Source organism: Porites lutea, chromosome 12 (genome assembly GCF_958299795.1).
Source record: "Porites lutea chromosome 12, jaPorLute2.1, whole genome shotgun sequence".
NCBI lineage: Eukaryota > Metazoa > Cnidaria > Anthozoa > Scleractinia > Poritidae > Porites > Porites lutea.
The window spans coordinates 19,811,311-19,827,445 of NC_133212.1; the positions used below are offsets into that span (position 1 = coordinate 19,811,311).

At 37.7% G+C, this 16,135-nt stretch overlaps 1 protein-coding gene across 1 annotated transcript; it reads left to right on the forward strand.

The window, feature by feature from the left end:
• Positions 1-23: 23 nt before the first annotated feature.
• LOC140953516 (transitional endoplasmic reticulum ATPase) lies at positions 24-16,078 on the forward strand. Its single transcript, XM_073402917.1, has 26 exons — positions 24-138; positions 514-616; positions 722-793; positions 1,553-1,653; positions 2,917-2,997; positions 3,095-3,156; positions 3,479-3,609; positions 4,530-4,607; positions 4,768-4,821; positions 5,115-5,173; positions 5,428-5,471; positions 5,855-5,908; positions 6,027-6,106; positions 6,342-6,477; positions 6,807-6,919; positions 7,337-7,408; positions 7,816-7,908; positions 8,833-9,168; positions 10,502-10,586; positions 10,683-10,776; positions 11,846-11,924; positions 13,564-13,614; positions 14,055-14,129; positions 14,676-14,759; positions 15,349-15,506; positions 15,715-16,078. The coding sequence occupies exons 1-26, from the start codon at positions 128-130 to the stop codon at positions 15,818-15,820; spliced, it is 2,412 nt and encodes an 803-aa protein (XP_073259018.1). The 5' UTR covers positions 24-127; the 3' UTR covers positions 15,821-16,078.
• The last annotated feature ends 57 nt before the right edge of the window (positions 16,079-16,135 follow it).

Sequence of the window (16,135 nt, forward strand, 5' to 3'; positions counted from 1 at the left end):
CAGATGGGAAGCTTGGGGACAAGAAACGTCATCTCTGTGCACGTGCGCAGTGAGAAGTTAGTCAGCAGTCAGTCAGCAGAAAAGATTTTTAGACCGGTTGCACTTTACAGTTTTGCCGTAAAAAGCCATGGCGCATCAGTAAGTCTACATTCATAATCTTGTTAAGTAGTTCATTTGTACTTTTCTGAGTCCCGTGTCCGGATTTCTTGTTTGAATTTCACAGTTACAACAGCTGAAAACATGTATTCTAAGGGACAAGGTGACACGATCATGCATTGTGGTGAATCGCTCAAAAGTTGTGGTCTTTCACTTAGCTCTTAGCTTTTCGATTACATCGTGAACATATCAATTATTATCCAGTTGACTATTTAGACTTCGAAGTTTATCCGAGTGCCAAATGTTTGAGCCTTTTTGTCGACTTTTTGCTAAAGCGATTTTCATTTTCGTCCGTGATGAAAAATGAATGTTAACGCTGGTTAACGTAGTCTGACTTCCTGTTGACTTGTGTTGCAGAGAAGAACTCGCCACGGCTATCTTAAAGAACAAAGCAAAGCCAAACCGTTTGTTAGTGGAAGAGGCTATAAACGATGACAATTCTGTGGTAGCTATGTCTCAGGTTTGTTGAAAATCATAGTATTGGTGATAAGTTTTGCCTGTGGAGCTTTTGTTCCCTTTCACTGTACATGCATTTTCACTTTCTTTTTTTACTTTCCTTCCACAGGCGAAAATGGAAGAATTACAGCTCTTCCGTGGTGATACAGTTCTCATTAAAGGGAAAAAGAGACGAGATACCGTAAGTAAACTTATGATACAGCATATCTAGAAACTACTACCGCTGTATGCTGGACGTTACTGTACTTACGTAATGTTAAACGAGAAATTTGTAGCTATTTTTATTCAAGCCCATCAATTATTTTTTTAACGAAATATCTTTACTCTCTGCACATTTAAATTGCCCAGCATGCAGGAGAAATCTGTACAACTTTGTTGTTACTTGATCTCCTCATTTGACAGGTTTTGTCTTGTGTCAAGTGCTGATTGGCTAAAAATAAACTAGTCATTTCCAAGAAAAGCACTGCTTTTATTGTGAATTTATTACTTTGTCATTGTAAAAAACAATGAAACTCAATAGGTTAAACAGACATCATGTATTTTATTCAAACTCTTAGAGATCTCATTAGGTCACTTAATTTAAATGAACTAAGATTTTCGTATAAACATGGAGTAGATGATCTCACCCTAACATCCCAATCCACTACGCACTTACTGAAACTTCTGCTCATACACAGATCTTGAATTTAGTACTTAACATGGCACTACTAAAGCCTGGGTGAATAATAACATTTTGAGAGATCACTAAGTTATCTTGGGTCATCTTTATGAAACTTTCCATAAACTGGGAGAAGTGATGTCTTCTACTAAGAACTGAACACGTACAGGTCTGAAGTCCATGCATGAATATGAGATGTTAACAAGAGATGTACTATTTGGTGAATGTGTTTAATATGAGAGTACATGTAGTTAATGTTACTAATGCAAGGTTTTTTGTTAGGTCTGTATTGTGCTGTCTGACGAGTCAGTACCTGATGACAGAATACGCATGAATCGGGTTGTGAGGAGAAACCTTCGTGTGAGACTTGGTGACATTGTCAGGTACTTATATACATGTTCATACAGACAAACCTCGGATTTAATTGACCACCTAAATGTTAAGATGCAGAAGTGCTTATGGAAGGTGATCGCTTTGGAAATTGGATGACAGGGGATCTCTCATTAGGAGAGGTCCAGATACAGTACATTTACATGTATATACTTTTAGTAGAGAATTTATTGCATGGATTTCTAAGTCTCGGTGTAGTTCTTTGTTGTCAGTAAAAGTTCTTCACATACTACAAATACTTAGCACATGTAGATACATGAAGTGAGTGGAGAGATCAGACTCTGTGTCGAGTAATCACTTTCAAGGGGTTAACCCTCTAAGCTCTAAGAATGATCAGCATAAAATTTCTCCTTATAATATCAATGCTTTATAAAACAGACTGGTCAGGAGAATTGATGGCATGATCAGGAAAGATAAACCTAATTGATACTTCAACAAATTCTCCCCACTACTTCTATTGAAAGTATATAGGGACAAATAACAAGATTAACAATTTTGATATTAGATTTTCAAAGGTTAAAATCATCACCTCCAAAAGTGGTTTATAATGAGTGGTGATTGTTCGCAAGAGGTCTCAACTGTGGGGCTTTGACTAGGAAAAAGGTGGTTGGTTACTTATGGAAGATGGTGTCTTAGTAAACTTGATATTATTTTATTTTACTCACTTTTGAATAAATTATACATGTATGCAAGTTTTCACCTTTTTGGGCAAACAGATAAATAACTTGATTTATGAAGAAAACTGAAAAAGGGGCAGTTGCAAATAACCCCCATTCCCTTCCCCATTGTACCAATTTACTGTACTTGCTGTATCCGAAAGTTAATAGAGTGGAGAAGTCATTACGTCTATTGCCATGGAAGCAAAACTTCTGGATGACAACAAACTGAAAACGTCACTTAAAAAGTGGACTTGCATTGTGGCGAAAGTGTCTGGGTTAAATCTGAAACAACTGTATTTGAGTGTAGATAAAGAAAAAGATATTTTTGTGTGGTGTTCACCTACCTCATAAAGCAGGCCAGTGAAATTAGAAAGTTTCACGTCGCAGTAGTGCAACGATGGCTAAGAAATGTACTACAAAAAAGTGTGATGCACGTGCAGAGTTGTTGTTTTGCTAATATAAACCTATTGCTGTTTTGCTGTCCTCGTTGCCGTCACCATCGCACCCTATTGTTGTGATCCAGAAATGTTGCTACCATGATAATGTGACATCGCACTTCTTCTCTCCGTAATACTAATTTTCCTTTTTTTGTCACAGTGTCCAAGCATGTCCTGAAGTCAAGTACGGCAAGAGGATTCATGTGTTACCTATTGACGACACAATAGAGGGCCTAACAGGGTTTGTAGCGCACTGTTTTGTTTTACCATGCTTAGAATGAGATAATAAGATCAAAGATAGGATTTTCATGGCTGATGTCTTAATGTTATCTCCACAGCAATTTATTTGATGTCTATTTAAAGCCTTATTTCTTGGAGGCCTACAGACCAATCAGGAAAGGTAAGGATTAGACTTGGTCAATTTTTTTACGAGTCTTCCTTTCTTCCTGTGGAATATAAAAAAACAGACGTTGAGATTAGATGAAAAGTCACTCAGGGTATTTTATCATGTATCCCTTTCTGTTCTCTTCAATAAAATTAATATGCAAATTCTAACTTTTAAAAAATAGCTTTTAGAAGCTGCTTTTTTGCATAATAAATAATGTACAAACTTACATGTAGCAAAGAGAAATGCAGCTCTGACTAGCTAACCACTTACAATAAACCTACTACCTACATCAACCGACATTAGTTAATTGATTATTGTACAATGATTGTTTCAGGTGATCTGTTTCTTGTGCGTGGTGGTATGAGAGCTGTTGAGTTCAAGGTTATTGAGACTGATCCAACACCATACTGTATAGTTGCACCTGATACTGTGATTCACTGTGAGGGAGAACCAGTCAAAAGAGAGGTCAGTCGCAGCTTTCTTCTGAATGGCAAAATAATAAGTAACAGTAATTTGAGCCACATAGCCTCCCACAAAAATGCTTTAGGGCTTCGCCACACCTACCTAAGAGCTAGAACAACTTCTAAGGAGGCTCTTTGAGCCAGTGCCATCAGTTCAAGCTGTAATGCCTGCTGCAGGTGAACTCCCTTGATGTTATGGGTTATTATACCAGTTAACTAAAGTAGAGATCATACACAGGCATTAAAATGTCATAGGCAAACATTCTGATTCTATATCTGCTTCAAAACTAAATGACACCATGTCTCTTGTCACAAATTGTTCTGCAGTAATGTTGCATGATCAAATTCCTGTGTTTGACATGTTATCACACACAGTTCTCATTACTTTCCCTTTGCATTTTTTTTTATACACAGCGAAGTTTATCAACAAAAATTGGTCCTCTGACTTCTTCCCCGTAACAACACCCATCCACCTTATTAATCATGTTTTACTGCTTCTACACAATTCAGATCACATAATACAATGTATGTTATGTTTAAAAAGTTCTGGGGCTGTCATTAAGAGGTAGGGGCCGTGGATTTCCCCAGGCTACTATTAATGTGGCCCCCGCGACTTCCATAGGAAAATAGAGGAAACATAGCACTAAAAGAATTGTAATCCCTAGCGGTTTTATTTTGTGCCTACTTGTTGTATTTACCGGGCAACTTGAAATCTTAGTGACATCCCTGACCTTTGAAATCCAGGGCACATTCCATATAAGTTTGTTCACAGCTTAACCTTTTCTTTTTCCCCTAAGGCAAAAGTAAGTTGCCTGCCACAATAACAAGCCCTAAACTTGAATTACCAATTATTGGTAATTCAAGTTTAGGGCTTGTTTTGTTTAGATGTGTTAACAAATTATAAATTATATTGCTGGGCTTTAGGAAGAAGAGGAGTCATTGAATGAAGTTGGTTATGATGACATTGGAGGATGCAGAAAACAGTTGGCTCAAATTAAGGAGGCAAGTGCAGACAGTCACCTGTCCTACTGTTCTCTCATTTAGATGTGAGAGTTAAAAGTTAAAATCTCAGTGACATCCCTGTGACTCTTAACCATAGCCTCTTTGTGAAATCAGTGGGTGCTATGTTATTCAAACTGTGTTTTTATTTGGTCTCCTTCAGATGGTGGAACTACCACTCAGACATCCCCAGTTGTTCAGGGCTATTGGAGTGAAGGTAGGGTGATCAGAAGTAAATGAAAAAAGCAAGTACATTTCAGTTTAAATTTTAAACGACAAGATGAGGTCTCCCTAATTGTCCATTCTTTGCATTTGCAACTTATGTAAAGTTGTTTGATCCCAAAATAATATTATTGCAGAACTAAAACAAATACATGATAGCCAGGTTTGTGTGCAATTGTAGGCTTTTTAAAACAAAGAATTATTTCCAGTCTATATTAGCACTTAGTAGGCAATTACACAAGTATTTCAAGAATGCTTGACCTTTGATTTTGTCTTTGACCGTTATAGCCTCCTCGTGGTATTCTTCTGTATGGCCCCCCTGGAACTGGAAAAACACTCATGGCGAGGTAGGTCTCCATTTTTACTGCCAGTAGTCAATGCACGTAACATGAGTGAAAAGTAAATAATACCATTGGATTTATAATATATGTATCTCAACATTTTAGAAACTTTGTGTTATTTGGGTACTCTTACAAATTGTGCAGCTGCAAAACATTTGTCGTTGTTGTAAGAAGGAAGTGCTCTCGCAGTAACCTTGTTCAATGATAAACGTTTGTTCATTGATTTGACAACTAAGCTTATGTACATTAATTTGTTGCAGGGCTGTTGCCAATGAGACAGGAGCATTTTTCTTTTTAATTAATGGTGAGGTTTTTGTTTCCTGGAATATTATAACCAGACTAGTTTTCAATATTTTAGGACAACTTGTCAGATTTTGACAATAAAAGAAATGGTGCTTTATAGGATAAAAATAAAAGTTTATTGACTTTCCTAGAAGTTTGCGCCTTTGGTACGTGAGTTGTCAGCAAATGGCTTCCTTTTACTTTTCTTGGGAACTGCGCTTGTCTAGTGTTAAGCTCAAGTTTGTAGTTTTCATTTTATTTGGCAAGTTGTCAATATTATTTTGATTTGCCCAATGTTGATTGTGTGTTCATTGAACTTGTCAGGAGGACTGAATTAAACAAGGCACTCTAGTGTTGAAGACAACTTCTTAAACTTACTTGTTGTATTTTTAATTTTTTCTTTAGGTCCAGAAATCATGAGTAAACTTGCTGGTGAATCAGAAAGTAATCTTAGGAAAGGTACTGTACACAAAAAACTTGTGTCGTATGTCTAATTTCATGGGCTTGCCTTTTAATGAATAAATTGTTTTAAATGATTCTTAACGAGTCTAATTCTTTCTCTTTTTAATCTTAACAGCTTTTGAAGAGGCAGAGAAAAATTCACCTGCCATTATTTTCATTGATGAGATTGATGCAATCGCTCCAAAGAGAGATAAGGTGAATAATACTAATGTACATCAACTTCCCATTAAACTATGGACTGTAATAACCACAGTCCATGGACATTGTAATACAAATCAAATAAAAAAAGTGTACTCTAAAAAAACTTTTTAAAAACTTTTTAAAAACTTTTTAATAGATATCCGTACTCAATATTGTTACTTACATGTATGTTTACTGCATGTGTTCAGTTAAATAATCCCTGTACAATCCCACTGTATTCCTGTGACAGACACACGGTGAGGTGGAAAGGAGAATTGTCTCCCAACTCTTGACGTTGATGGATGGCCTAAAGCAGAGATCTCATGTTATCGTAATGGCAGCCACCAACAGACCCAACAGTGTAGATCCAGCTCTCCGTAGATTTGGTAAGTCATCTTTCATCACAATAAATGAGTCTGTGACTGTGATGATGACTTCTCCGGGTAATTCTTAGAGGTGGTGTGCCTCCTCTTTTTCAAAATCCTGACCCTATGTCGACTGTTTCCTCAGGCTACTCCTCAAATGACAATTATTGATATTGCTCCTGGACTGGTCTGCTCAGCACTATTAGCTTTTTCTACTTCTGAGTGGCTGTGCTCTCTCTCTTTTTTTTTTCGCAATTATTTCCTTTATATTATTTTACTCCTTTTGTATCAAGAGCACAATAAAGATTGTTGTTGTTGTTGTTGTAATGTAAGCTGTATTTCTACTTCAGGTCGGTTTGACAGGGAGGTAGATATTGGTATACCTGATGCAACTGGTCGTCTGGAAATCTTGCGAATCCACACAAAGAACATGAAATTAGCTGATGATGTTGAACTTGAACAGGTATGTACCATAATATATTAAAAATTAATATCTTATTAGTCCAAAACAAGTTACCAGTTAATTTCTGCTTCAAAGACTATGCCATGGGGCTGTCAATAATAATAATCATCATCATCATCATCATAAAACTATTTTTTTTACTTAATTGTGCGAATGAAATGCACTGTCATTTCTCTTTATTCCCTAGAGGTCTTGTAAAATTATTGTACTTGGTGTTATGCCCGTATAATGAGTGAACATATGATTCTGATGGCAAATTGCAAATTGTTCATTGTTTGGTGATTTCATTGAGGTGTATCATAGACTTGAAGCACAGGAGTCAATTTTCCCCAGAGTTGTGTGGGTAAACATGAAATAACAGTATTTTGTTGTGGTGGTGCTCTGATGAATTTGCTTGTTGTAATTTTTTTTTCATAGATTGCAGCTGAAACCCACGGTTATGTTGGTTCTGATGTTGCCTCCCTCTGTTCAGAAGCTGCTCTTCAACAGGTATAGTTTCTACCCCATTGAAATCTGTGGCTTTATTAATGTTAAAATTATGTGAAATTAGTATATGAAAAATAATAATTTATTCTATAGTGACTCATTGCTTAACATTGGAAACTACATGTACTAACAAGCCAGGTTTGGGCTCCAGCCTTGATTTCATACATGTAGATTCGGTGCTTTTCAACTCCTTACAATATAATTAGACAACGGTGTTGCAAGTTATTTTTGACGGTGAAGCTTGTGTATGTGGAGCAGTTTGGATGGCCCTTTTCGGCTTCTCCATGACAATCAGGCAAACTCAAGCATTTCAAATTGTTCAATCATGCTGCAGAAACTGAGGCAATTTTTGATTTGTTTGTGCACCCTCGTAGTATTACATCTCTAATGAAATTATTGTTTTTCTCCAGATTCGGGAAAAAATGGATTTAATTGACTTGGAAGATGAGCAAATCGATGCAGAGGTCTTGGACTCATTAGCTGTGTCTATGGATGACTTTAGGGTAAGTACATTTAGAATTCTGTTACACACATGTAGCATTCACAATGTCTTGCTTGTTTTTTAATTGCAAAATACCTTTCCCAAAGCACAGTCTCCTGCCAATTTTAATTATGTTTGAGCAGGTTCACCGTTTTGGAAAACCAACTTGTAAATCTGTCCCATAATGGAAACAACAGTGCATTTTCTTTCCATTGACTCTTGATTTGCAGACAAGGAATCAAACAATTATTAAGAAACATGGTCAGGTGCATCTCAACCCTTTTAGCCCAAATATCTAGATTCAAATTCTCTGAACTGAGTTCCATATGATTACTTAAAGATTTGGTTTAGGAAATTTGACAAAAGATCATGGAGTTATTTATTTATTTTATTTGCCACACAATAAGAGAATATTAATTACAAATAAGATAGGAAAAGTGGAAAAAAGAAGTGACAAGGACACCTAATAAAAACTATAGGAGCTTATGAGAGGTTAGGCCTCCTCAAACTACAGGCTAGAGCTGTTTACATCAAGACTCGTGATAGTTCCTGCGTATCCCAGCCGCGTAGTTCCTCTGGAAATTTTTGTGGGTCGGAAATTCGGCATGGGATTTTTTGAGGGTTTAATTTTGGCCTAGGGATTTTTTGGGGGTTTTGGTTTTTGCCCCTATTCAATCATCCCTGTCACTTGAAATCTGGAGTACCCACCCTGGGGACTAAAAAAGTTTGAAAACAAGATTGACCAGTCCAGAAGTTTTGGCTGCCAACTGCAGCAACCTTAAAGACCTGAGGCAATTCAGGCAGAAACTCCTTTTCTCCACCTCACTCAAGAAGACAATAGGAGGCTCTGTATGCAGGGTGAAAGACTGGTTGCATTGGAAGCAATTTCTCACAATGTTTTTAGTTTAGCTAGGTACTAAACATCCTATACATTGTGTCCTGACAGTATGCCATGGGTGTGTCCAACCCGTCCGCTCTGCGTGAAACCGTGGTAGAGGTACCAACCACAACGTGGGACGACATTGGTGGCTTGGAAAATGTCAAGCGTGAACTGCAAGAACTGGTGCAGTACCCTGTAGAACACCCAGACAAGTTCCTCAAGTTTGGAATGATGCCATCCAAGGGTGTGCTGTTTTATGGACCTCCAGGCTGTGGTAAAACACTCTTGGCCAAAGCCATTGCAAATGAGTGTCAGGCCAACTTCATTTCTATTAAAGGACCGGAACTGCTGACTATGTGGTTTGGAGAGTCAGAGGCGAATGTTCGTGATGTGTTTGACAAGGTGAGGTTTTATCTGTAATGACTAGCCTGCAGAGCTGGCACTTTTTTTAAATGCTCAGAGATACATTGATCCTAATCACCATCGTAAGAGCCAAAAAAAACTTGGGGTGGAGGGGCAGGGAGGAGAGTATTTTTTCTCCCCTCCCCCTCCTCTATTTTAAACCCAACAATCTCTCTCTTGAAATCAGTTTTTAACCCACCTCAGCTCTCTGTTATGCCCAACGTCAAAGATGGCAGGAGAGCATTAGTCCCACAAAAAGTGGCTTTGTTCATGCTGCAAAATACATCTCCTTTACAGACACTGTAATTTATTTATCCTTCAACTCCAAGTGCACCCAAAATGAGTTCAAGAAAAATCATCATTATTTCAGTGTAAATGTCTTAGAATCTAAAGTTGTCTAGTAACTTTCACTACCAGCATGCTTGTTATATATTACAATGAAACCCCATTAATGCGACCACCATTTGACCATAAAGTCCTGGTGGCATCAACGAGGTCTTCAAAATAATGAAATGACTTAGTGATTTTTACACTCAGCTCAAATTACAGAATGATTGTAGTCAATCCTGCTAATCAGAAAGGATTCTGGGGCTAGTTGAAATGTAGTAGTTGTAGTAGATGCTAACTACAGCTTGCCCGAATGGCAGGCTGTAAAACTGACTTTGTTTGCACCCTGGTTTAGGTGAGAAGAATTAATTTTGATTGTAATGACAAAATAGTCATATATACTAACACAGGGTGTCCTAAGGTGGGGTTCCACTCTCCAATATAATTAACTTACTTTCCCAAAGCACAATCCCCTGCCAGTTATAAATATGTTGAGTGCAGGTTCACAGCTTTGGAAAATCAAGTTGCAAGTCTGTTTTTTTGTGGAAAGATAAATATTGCTTTTACTTCCCAATGACTGATTTGCAAACATGAATGTAAATATTTTTTTATTATTCAGTGTGCAAAGAAAGTAATGTCCAGTAGCCTGGGGCTAGTGGATTTTGTTATCGGGCTAATGAATTCTGTTTTAACTTGCCCGACGGGCAAGTGATGTTTTTTGAGCAATTTGAGTAACAGAAGAACTGTGAAATCAATTCTGCTTGTCAAAAAGCTTTTGGGGCAAGTTGAAATGACGTCTGAGGTAGTAAATGCTGGCTTCAGCTTGCCCGAATGGCAAGCTGTAAAAATAATTTTCTTTGCACCCTGATTATTAGTTGTTTATGGTTCACTTTTCCTTTGAACACTCAATTAAAACACTAATATTACTGTTATTAATACTTTGAAAATATTACAAATTCATTGTAAATGCAATTTAGTAAATTCTCTGTGTTTGTAATTCTGTCAGGCTCGAAGTGCTGCTCCTTGTGTGTTGTTCTTTGATGAGTTAGACTCCATTGCCAAGGCCAGAGGAGGAAATGTGGGAGATGGAGGTTAGTTCTTTGTCACAATTTGTTCTAAAATGTAAAAGTCAATTTTCTAAAATGTTCCAAATAAATAACATTGTTAAATTTGTTTCGTATATTTAGGTGGAGCTGCCGATCGTGTTATCAACCAGGTGCTCACTGAAATGGACGGCATGAACGTCAAGAAAAATGTTTTTATCATTGGAGCTACAAATAGGTTTGTTTATCATTTCTTGCCTCCAGTGAAACCCTTATCGCAAATCCTGTCTACTCAAGTGGCACAAGTCATTAAGTTGTGTGATTGACTCAAGTAGTGAATGTGATACGTTTGAGTGAAACAAAGGGAAGGTACATTACTTGGCTGCATATCATTAGACAAGTGTAGAGAGTGAGTGCTGTCAAGTGGTGCGACTTGTACGACCATTCTAAAAGCATCCTAAATGACAAATATTCTATGCATGAAACTACAAAAGGCTGAATCACAAAAAGTCTAGTTAGTGTGTGAGCAAGAACTCGTACACCATGAATATTTCTTGTTGACCTCATTCTATAGGCATTGTACAGGTGGGATGTGACCTCACTAATTGCATGAATTGTACGAGTCATACCACTTGAGTTGTACCACTTGACAGGGCCCCACCACAACTTTGCTAACAAATTCTAAGTGTTGCTAATAACATGTGATTTTACCAGGAGTCGTACTGATTGACAGGGCCCCCTCTCAAGAACTTTTCTCGCAAATTCTAAGTGTCGCTAATGAGGTGCTATTTCATCAATTCCACAACTCATATGAGTTGCACCACGTGACAGGGCCCCCTCTCCAGAACTTTCCTCCCAGATTCTAAGTGTCACTAATGAAATGTGACTTCACCAGTTGCATGACTTGTGCAAGTCATACTTCTTAATAGGGCCCTCTCACAAATTCATGGTGTCTCTAATGAGATGCAAGTTCATCAATAATTGCACCTCTAAATGAGAGGCAGGTTAACTATGTGATACCTCATATTACCTTACTGAAATATCACCCATTCACCACTAGTACAACTCATAGGCTAATCTCACCACTTTACCACTCCTGCTTGTTGAAACACACATGTCACAACTTTCATGCCTGGAAAAAGTGGTGAGTATTGGACAACCCTCATAGGGTGGGGAGATCACCATAGATGCTGGGGAGTAAATGGACACGAAAGGACTTCCCCTCCTCAAGCTTTGTTTTAGCATTTTACGGCAGAGATCATTTCGACATGTGACTCTTTTTAACTGTATATGTTGTTTTTATGCAGGCCAGACATTATTGATCCAGCCATCATGCGACCTGGACGTTTGGATCAACTGATTTACATTCCTCTTCCTGATGAACCAGTGAGTCAATTTGATGCGTATTATAATAAATTAATTATGTCAGTTAGGCTCGGTTCAGACACCGAACTTTTCATGAGTTGAGCCTAATTCGACTTGAGGCTGATCCAAATTATTTAGACCGGCTGAATTGATTCACATGCCGATCTTAATTGCTGCTGAACGAAGATCAAAAGGCGCAAAATGCTCATTTCGGTCAAACTGCTTACAAAGTATGTTATAACAATTTATGCATTAGCTTCGGTACATGAAAAGTTCGGCGTCTGAATCAAAGCCATTCCAAAGTCGCTCTAAAGGCAAAATTCCTGGTCAGGCTAGGAGAAAAGAACAGCTGAGCCGTTCCAAATTGAAACAGGCTTTCCTAACTGATTGGGATGCCGAACTTTTCATATACTTAATTCAGTGTATTAGGTGCGGCTTATGAAAAGTTCGGCATCTGAACTGGGCCTTATACACAATGTATGTGTGGTATAATCTTTAGGTGACTACAGCAAACGTACCTCTTGAATGATTCCACTTATGAAAAGTCATTTCTATGTGCACGAGCCTGTTACAGACAAAATTAAACCCATATACTAGTGTAAGATTGTCAGTGACAAGGTTAGGAAAGATGTGTTGTGATTCTGCTTTATTGTTAGTACAGTTTTCATTAAATCTTTTGTGTACTTATGATAATATAAGTTAATGTATGATGAGAGTAACCACAACACATAACATCATGACATGTACATCTAGAGCAGTGGAGGGGTTTGTGGATGATGCAGGGTCCAAAATTAACTTTTTAATAGGGGCGCCAACTGGCGATCAAGTATAAATTTTTGGTCGCCAGAGTGCAAATTGTGGTTGCCAAAAAATTCCCCTCCCTTTTTTTCAAATTAAACACGAATAAAAAATACATGGTATGGGCGTTTTTATGCTCAAAAATTGCACTACTTTCGCTCTCGATACCAGAAAGCAACCATACGTGTACGAGTGAAGTCTTATTTTTTCCACAAATTACTTTTTGGAGATATAAAGCTATTTAACCTAGAACATAGGAACAGAAAGCTGTCTGCCCATGACTGCACTGATCATATCAAAACTCTATTTCTTCCGATAACTACCACGAAACACGAAACATAAACACAAGTCAAACTTGAGTCAAGCCGCCTTGTTGCTCGTACCAGGCCACAACTGTGCCACATTACTCGTACCAGTCCACAAAGTACATAACGTACTTACTGTATTTCAGCTGAAAACAACATGGCGGCTTGGAAACGTTCAACTCGTATTGATTGTAGCTGTTGTGGAGGTATTATTACAAGAAGATTCGTTTCACTTTCAATTAAAGAATATCAGCAGGACAAAAAGGAAGACACCTGTTGGCAAATAGCTTCAAGGGTTCAATTCTTAATCAGTTTCTCCGAACGTTAAAGTCCACAATAACAACCAGCTTTACAAGTCGCTAGCTGGCGACCAGCTATGAAATTCTGGTCGCCAGGACTAAATTTTTAGTCGCATTGGCGACCAGGAAGGCGCAATTTCAGACCCTGTGATGTGTTTGTTTTTTTGTTTTCAGGCACAGAAAAAGGTGCATGTAATTCAGTGGTGACCAAGTAATTTATCTCATTTCACTAATGACCTTTCTTCTCATCTATTCCAGTCACGTGTGTCCATTCTCAAGGCTTGCTTAAGGAAATCACCAATTGCAAAGGTTTGTTCTACAAATAATTCTCTTTTCAATATTTTCTGTTATTGTTCTACGAGGTGGGAGTTACTGCATTAGTAAGTGAAAAGTGGCCAAATACATAAACCCCACAATGCAGTGAGATCTTTTCTGGAGGTGGGGAATGGGGCTTCATATTGTTTGATCTTGGGGTTTTCCTTGTTTGGCTGGAATGGGTTTTGTATGTGTTAGCAATCTTGCATAGCTATCGTAGCTAGCACACACTTTGTGCGTGCTGTTATTTTAGAAAAAAAGCTTTAATAAACTACATTTGGGGAATATAAGTTCTGGTTATAGTAATCTTGTGACAATTTTTTCTGCTGGGACTCTGTTGACTGGCTGCTTGTTAAGTTGGGACTCTAATTATGTTGTTAATGTTAAAATTGAAAATTATTTTTGCAAAGTTTAACTCAAGTTTTATTCAACAGGATGTAGAATTGGGCTACATGGCCAAGGTTACTCAAGGCTTCAGTGGTGCTGATTTAACAGAAATCTGCCAACGGGTAATTTGTCAGTTTTTATTGTACAACTTTTGGGCTTTTCCTCTTAATCAATTACCTCCCTCTTTCTATCACTGAACCCCTCTTCAACAGATTGTGTTTCATATTTAATATAAATGCTGTAATATTAATTTCTCGAAGTATGTTTTAGATAGTGTTGGTGAGTACTGTTACGAGTGCCAATGATTCTTTCTTAGAGGTATTATCATGCCTAGTGATCTGTGGGAACAGTTAGGTCACAAACACATTAAGAATGACAGGGGCCTGCAGGGTTCTCATAAAGTGCCATAAAACTGCTACTTCAAATTTTGTGCTGTGTACTTTTTGGGAAAAAGGCTAATGTGAGAGAGTGAAAGCCTGAATTCATTGCCAAGCTACCTAAGTCTACATCCTAACTTCCTACTTTAAAACTTTATGAGAACCCTCAGCTTGGTGTCATGATTTATGGTCACATCTTAGCCCTTTTTCCATGAATATTTCCCCTTTTTCCAGTATATCTCTAACTTTGTATCGCAGTATCAGAAACCTTTTATGTGATCTGACTTGTAGGCATGTAAACTGGCTATCAGAGAAGCAATTGAGACAGAAATTCGCAAAGAGAGAGAAAAAGAGGATAATCCAGATTTGGATATGGTAAGAGCTTTTACTAAACATTTATTTTTCCTGTCATCTGGAAGACACACATGTTTACATAACATGGTCTTGACATTTTTATGACTAAATTTGCTTTGCATTGCATTTTTTACCTGAAAATAATCATGTTGGGCTCAGATTTGAAAGTTCTTGGTTCATGAATCATGCATGCTTATGGCTATCAAAATGATATAGTATGATATTGTAAAGTAGGGACTGTTGAATAGACCTTTCCTGCATTACGCTTCAGTGAGCAAACGTAAAGAAATGAGGACAAGACTCAGGTGTACAATTTCATACAAATCACTGTATTTTGTCCACTCGAGCTTCGAGTTGGTGCCTTTGTTTACAGGAATGCGGGAAAGGTCTATTTAATCATACAGAGTCATATTAAGGTTAAAAGCAACACTTTAAGTCCTTCATTGTCAAGGTAACCCTAGAACTTTGCCTTCTTCATCTCGCACATCACTCTTCCCTTCACGCTTCCCTTTCCTCGCGTTAGCTTCAAAACCTTCCATTTATTATTATTATTACCTGTGTTCGATGTGTGTTATTTATGTCACTAACAAAAGGAACTGTAACTATATAGGAAGTGGAAGATGAAGATCCTGTTCCAGAGATTAGACGAGATCATTTTGAAGAAGCCATGAAATTTGCTCGCAGGTCTGTTAGTGATAATGACATCCGCAAATATGAGATGTTTGCACAGACCCTTCAGCAGAGCCGAGGATTTGGTGGAAACTTCAGGTAAGTTGATTCTTTTAGGATCAGTACAATCAGAATCATTTTTGCTTTCATATTTAAATGTGGTGATCCCAGTGAGGTCTAAAAAACAAAAGCCCTAATTTGCACAAGAAGAAAAATGCTGAAGGACTCTGGTCATAGTATGCAACTGTAGTAAAATGATGGTATTGTGCAGACGGCCTAATGGTATGAAAAATATGCATTTTGTTAGGTTCCCAAGCCAGAGTGGAGGCAGTGGAACTGAAGGAGGACAGGGCGGCTCTGGTGCTGATAATTCTAACTTATATGATGATGAGGATGATGACCTGTACAGTTAGAGCAAAATCTGCGTATTATTCAGTTTTATTTTCTGCTAATCATTAATTTTGAAGTTTGAAAGTGGGCTCTGTGCAAAACTCTGTGAACATGTTTACATGTTTGTTTTTCTTTTAAACATGCTACATCAGGGTTAAGTTGCTGAAAAAAAAATCTGTATTAAAACAAGGAAACAAAATTAGTGTAGAGCTTAGCATCCAAATGTCAAGAATGTTACATTTAGACGCAACTGATATTTAATAAAATACATTTAGAAGAAATAGGTTTTACTTGGTTGCTCGAGGCAAAGGTTCAGCTTCTTGACTTTTGAACAGCAT